The 6,448-nt window shown below is 42.0% G+C and overlaps 1 protein-coding gene across 1 annotated transcript in view; it reads right to left on the bottom strand.

The window, feature by feature from the left end:
* itgb2 (integrin, beta 2) overlaps window positions 1-6,448 on the bottom strand; it is a 27,169-nt gene that overhangs the window by 2,951 nt on the left and 17,770 nt on the right. The window contains exons 11-14 of the mRNA XM_019875672.1: window positions 6,212-6,402; window positions 4,183-4,415; window positions 2,208-2,427; window positions 1,905-2,119 (exon numbers count right to left, since the gene is read on the bottom strand). Coding sequence (XP_019731231.1) covers window positions 1,905-2,119; window positions 2,208-2,427; window positions 4,183-4,415; window positions 6,212-6,402 — 859 coding nt within the window. The remainder of the gene's footprint in view (window positions 1-1,904; window positions 2,120-2,207; window positions 2,428-4,182; window positions 4,416-6,211; window positions 6,403-6,448) is intronic.

Below are 6,448 nucleotides of genomic sequence, written 5' to 3'. Positions count from 1 at the left end.
TTTCATAATTCCGCTCAAAACGATCCCAGAACAATGAATTTGCGAGACGAACAGGCCGCCATGAATCAGGTAAAGCAATATGTTACATGCAATTTGATTGGTCCAATCGCTTGTAGTTAACCAATCGCTGGGCTGTTTATAATCGAGCTAAGACTTCCGCAACAAATAATGCCTTCAGTGATCTGATTAGTTGAAGCTTTCATACACGTCCAATCGCAGGGCTGTTTACAAACGGAAAACGGAGAGACTGTTCGGGAGAGCTCGTGAAAACTCGACGATAAGGTACCTGACCGCCCCTAAAATTTTCTCAACGGATTTAGACGATTCACAAAAATGATCAATTTAAGAAATAAAACGGCGGATTTCCGCGGATCCGCGGAAAATTGCCATCTATGATATTGGGCATCATTTTTCTTCCAAATCTTCCTTTAGACATTGATGAAAAACAACATTCCGTACGTGCGCACACACTCACGAACTGCGTCGCTCGGTGAGGTCTGGGCTAAATGCTGGCTGCCGGCAGTCACGCGCCTAAATGTAATCCTCGCCGTGCGGGAGTGGGTGTTGTACAACGGACATCACACACCGCAAGTTAATCGGCGAAGGGGTCGGGGATGGCTATCACCTGGTGCGACAGGCCCGTAAATAAACCGGCCGTTAGAGGAAATCAACATTTTCCCGAAATTCGCGACGGCCAGCACACCACCGGCGGTAGAACACACACGAATGAAAGGGATATAGTGCTTGCTTATTCAATTAGGGCTTCATTCCATCCGGCTTCAGCATTAAACAGTTTTCTATAGCAGTCACGCTCGTAACTGAGCGCACCTGCTCCACACATTCCTTCTAATTGCCGTTGCCTTCTCCCCCCACCCCCTTCAGTCTACGTCACACACGGCGAAAACGGTGCACTCCGCTATTCAGATGAAAAAAAAGCTAATAGGTCCCATGAAGAGCAAATTGTTACCTCTGCATAGCATAGATTTTGGAGCAACATAAAGAAACATCGAGCGATGCTTGTAAAAAATGTTGATGCAGCTGCCAAGACATTACTAAAAGGTAAACAAATTCACGTATTGACTTCAAATGTTACCTGTAACTTGAAATTTTGGCCTGGGATACCTGTGTGGCTTTTACTTCAAAGTATATAGGTTGAAAAGGATTTGCAAATCACCGTCTTCTATTTTTATTTGTGTTTTCCACAACATTCCAACCCCCATTTGAATTGGGGTATGTACATTTTGAGGAGACAATATGACATGCCAGAAGACAACCATTCCTTTATACCTGGAAGAACAAGTATGAGTACACAGCTGATTGAAGGTACCGTATTTTCCGCACTATAAGGCACTTTGGGGTATAAAGCGGCCCTCAATTAATGGCGTTTTCGGGTTATAAGGCACATAGAATAAAAGCTACAATAGAGGCTGCGGTTGTGTTATGCACCCACTGGATGAAGCATTGTGTAAGGGAATACAATACAATACAGCTTTATTTATAAAAGCCTTTCACAACTGCTGCAGCTGTAACAGAGCGCTTGACAGAACATTTAAAATACTACGTCCAATAAATCAGAATATTGATCCATAAAGAAGCACATCGGATTATAAGGGGCACTGCCGGCTTTTGAGAAAATGTACCGTATTTTCCACACTAAAAGGCGTACTGGATTATGAGCCGCACCTTCAATGAATGGCCTATTTTGTAATTTTTTTCATATATTGGGCGCATCGCATTATAAGACACAATTTACAATGCATCCACGAGATGGAGCTACGCTCAAGGAAATGCCAACAGAGGGATCAGTTGTCAGTAAAATGTAAAGAGACTGGACTGTCTCTTACAGCACTGTGTCGGGGTCTACATAAAAGTACTACGCGGATTGTATTTACATGGAATCTTACCTCTCTCTTTCAGAATTTCAGCCATGTAGTTATCCTCTCCAAACAGTTGATCCAGCTTGAATTGGATCCAGCAGCCAGTCGTGTCCCTTTGCCGGCACAGCGAGTTCGAAAGAGTGAAATGATCTACCATTTTATGCGAAATACTCGGTCCGCAAGCCATACTGCAGTTTTTCTTTAATGGACCAGATTGAAAGCCAAGGCATTCAATACAGTTCCTGAAAATAGATGAAAAGGAAAAGAAAATATGATGAGGGTCCATTGAAGTCATTCACTTAAAAATTGCTGAATGATTAAATGACTTACAGTTTGATTTGGCAGGCATCAGGGCAACCGAGACATGTCTGGCAATGTGGACGTTGGTATCCATTTTTACACTCACAACGGTTACACTTGCAAATCCCTCTGTCATAGCAAATGGTATTATTCGGGGTCCGACACCCTTCCTTTGATACTGTGCATTGACATGCTGAGCCATCAAAGCCCGCGTAGCATTCACATTTGCCGCAGTTGCACTTACCATTTCCTATCAGTTGAAAGGAATAGAAAGAAAACGGACTCAATTGTACAGTTTGGTGTTTGAAACAGATGTTGTAAAACAAAACTGTCATCTAGTGGTAGGAAGTTAATTGCTGCAATTTATCTGCAATTCCAAAGATCCAAATATGGATTTCCACATATCCACATTCAAGGTTCTCTCGATCAATTTATTTCCCCAAAACGTAGCCCACCATGTTCATTTATATAATCGAGTTTACTGTTATTGGTTACTGCTAATATTGTGAAATGTTCTGAATTTTTGCGTAATTTTCACGATTTGCATATTTAAAGATTTGAAAACCAATAAGAGAAGCTGAAAAACTCTCAAATGTATGGTGAGCCAGTGAGGAGATGCCAGAGTAGGAGTTATGTACTCCCTCTTACGAGTACCCGTCAAGAGGAGAGCAGCAGCAGTTTGGACCCACTGGAGACGCTTTATGGAGGATTGGCTGACTCCAAAGTAAAGTGCATGATAGTCAACCAGCCGGGATGTCACGAAGGCATGAATTACTGTTTCAAAGTGCTCATGAGAAAGGAGAAGTTTGACTTTAGCCATCTGCCAAAGATGAAAGAAGCTGGATTTAATTTCACTGTCCAGTTTAAGACCCAAGTTCGAGTCTGTTAGCTTAAGATAAGGAGCCAGAGGGCCCAAGTCTGCAGGATGGAATGTACAAGGGCCACTGGGACCACACACCATCAACTTTATTACACAAATTTATAACATTGGACATTAAATATCATATTATAATAAAACCATGCCTTTTTGGACATCATTCTAGGAACTTGCATATTGTTTCCATTTTATTTTTATTAATCCATGTACAATACGATGGGATGATTTTGTGTCATTTTCGATGGCACAATTTTATTCACTGGATTTTTATGGTACTCTGTGAAATCTGGCCTTGTATAGTAGTTGAATACAAAACACAAAGTTATATACTGTACAGAGTATTTGAAGGGAGCCACGACTTATTCTATTGTATGAATGGCAGCACGTGGATTCACAGGTTGGTTGCACTTTTTGCCATCCAAGTGAAGAGCAGTTTTTTGTTATGCCTGCCACGAAATGCCGCCGGCATCGCCAGAAAAATGGAATAAAAATAATAATTTAAATCATGATACAATAACAATAATATGAATCAATAATAATGTGAAAATAGAGTATACTTTCATTTTTAACCTAACTATAAAATACATTGTGTGCATGTGTCACATTAATTTTAACCGGATAAGTACAGTCAAGATTTGTGTTATTCTTTTCCTTTAGCTCTTTTAAAAATTATTATGATTATTTAGCGCCAGGCGGCCCGGTGACCAGTGGTTAGTGCGTCGACCTCACAGTGCAGAGGTTGTGGGTTCAATCCCGGCTCCGGCCTTCCTCTGTGGAGTTTGCATGTTCTCCCCGTGCCTGCGTGGGTTTTCTCCGGGTACTCCGGTTTCCTCCCACATTCCAGAAAAAAAACATGTATGGCAGGCTGATTGAACACTCTAAATTGTCCCTAGGTGTGAGTGTGAGCACGGATGGTTGTTTGTCTGTGTGTGCCGTGCGATTGGCTGGCAACCGGTTCAGGGTGTCCCCCCCCCACTGCCCCAAGACAGCTGGGATAGGCTCCAGCACCCCCCGCGAGCCTTGTGAGGATAAAGTGTTTCAGAAAATGGATGGATGGATGGATGGATGGATGTTCAGCCCCACCAAGACCCCTCTAGTTATGTCTTTACGTATAAGGAACAAACATACCTCCGCATAATTTATTGTGGAATTTCTCACAGTGTTCATCGTCACATTCACAGAAGTCACCGTAGTAACTGCCTCCACTTGCTGTTGTGTGGCACTGGCATCTGCCACACACGCAATCTCCATGACTCTCACATTCAAGACCACTTTGGCTCAGACATGATCCTCTCAGTGAGTGTTCATCTTTGTTGCCAATGTCGCATTCACAGAACTGACCGACGGAGCCTTGATTGCAACTTAAAAAGAAGGAGAGAAACTATTAGCAACCCCCAAAAAATTCCAAGACTTTGAAGTTCAATGTCTATATAATGTTCTATACATCACTCGTGCACAAAAACACAATGCTTTTAGGAGAATAACTCAATCTTCCACTCAGTTTTCTAACGTGATCAATAAAACAAACAAAAAAAAAAAACTGCAAACAAATGGTTCTCCCTCCGAGTTATTGAAAATGCTCAGTGGCGTATCAAACTCAAGGTAGGCGGGGCAGGGCCCGCCCATCAAGTCAAGGCATTTCCTTGACTTCTTCCAATGTCCACCTCATTCCTGAGGACTCTCATGGAGAAACAATTATGCCCGTGACTACCGGTAAGAAAAATTCAGGTAAGAATTTTGCTATTTGTTACAGCGGGTTTAATTTCACCGGGATGTTTATTTGAAAAAAGAAAAAAGAATCCCCCTCCCCCCTTTTTAAGCCCCCATAAGCCCCCATTGCATTGAAAAATGTTTTGCACAGCTTGGAAATTTGTTGGCGGTTGTACTCACAATCAGAATCGGGACCAGATTTATGAGCCAAGTGTGTAAAACACACAAGGAATTTACCTTCCCATTTACAACCCGTGCAGAGAAACCAACAATAACAATGACCAACAGAGGGAGAGAGAACGGGAAGCCTCTTTGATATTTAATGCCCTGAGATTTGGACCTCTGCCCTGAGAACTTCTCTGAAACCAGATCCCTTTGAATTTTAATTGAAGATCCCTGATATAAAGGCAACAACGAGTTTGTTTTCATGTCAATAAAAGATTGTTACTCTGTATGGATGTAAATAACTTAGTAAGTAAGGTAAGTAAAAGTAAGCAAGGTAAGTAAAGTAAGTAAGTACGGTAAGTAAATCACTTGGACTTGATCATTTTAGAAGTAGATGTAAGCCAAGTTGGACTACTTAATTTCACTGTTGCTGCCCAGGGTGGCCCAAACAGTTATTCGGTTTTCGGGGCAAGTCGTTTTTCCGCACAGGGACAAGTTGCTTTCTTTTCACTTAATTATAAAATCACTGGCGGCACACTGGTTGGCTGGTTAGTACGTCTGCCTCACATTACAGTGGTCATCGGTTCAAATCCAGCCCCGTTCTTCCTGTGTGGAGTTTGCATGTTGTCGCCATCCCTGCGTGGGTTTTCTCCGGGTACTCAGGTTTTCTCCCACATTCCATAAACATGCATGGCAGGCTGATTGAACACTCCAAATTGTACCTAGGTGTGATTGTGAGTGTGAATGGTTGCTCGTCTATGTGTGCCCTGCAATTGCCTGGCAACTAGTTCAGGTTGTCCCCCGCCTACTGCTTCAAGACAGCTGGGAGAGGCTCCAGCACGACCGCGACCCTTATGAGGATAAAGTGGCCCAGAAAATGGATGGATGGATAAAAATCACCATTTAAAAACTGCATTTTCTGTTTACTTGGATTATCCTTTTGTTTGATCATCTTAAATGTTGAAGTGGAGAAACTATGCAAAAAAAAAAAAAAAAAAAAAAAGAAAGAATTTGAGCAAAAAGGGCAAAAACTATCTACAAATTTGGAATGGAGTGCAATGAGAGTCATGGTCCTATACACCGCGACACTGTCAATTTGGTCACAAGAAAGGCACCAACCACCTCTTTGGCACAGCACCATTTGTGTACCCAATGAGCCATGTGTGTTTTCTGGTTCTTTGTGTGATGGAATGAATGCATCGGAATGGAAACTGGAGTTTCCTTTCGGGGGGAATGAATAAATTATAAACTACTGTATGATGAATTAAAGGATAAAGCTTACCTGCAAATACCACATCTTATTCTTCCTCTGCCTTTGCAATATTGTTGGCTACTTTCGCTTGGGTCTTTACACTGACACTCACAGCTCGAAGATAAGCTCACTGTCAACGTGTCTTTAATACCAAGTGGTCTGATCGAGAATGTCTTGTTCTCGATGCATGAGTCCGCTGTTACTGTTACATCAAAAGAAATCTGTGGGAAAATATTAAGAGTCATTCTGAGAAATTGTATATATATA

This window comes from Hippocampus comes, unplaced genomic scaffold, assembly GCF_001891065.2.
Source record: "Hippocampus comes isolate QL1 unplaced genomic scaffold, H_comes_QL1_v1.1 scaffold234, whole genome shotgun sequence".
NCBI classification, from domain to species: domain Eukaryota; kingdom Metazoa; phylum Chordata; class Actinopteri; order Syngnathiformes; family Syngnathidae; genus Hippocampus; species Hippocampus comes.
The sequence above is the reverse complement of the archived record's forward strand: the minus strand, read 5'-3'. Positions and strand labels throughout refer to the sequence as shown.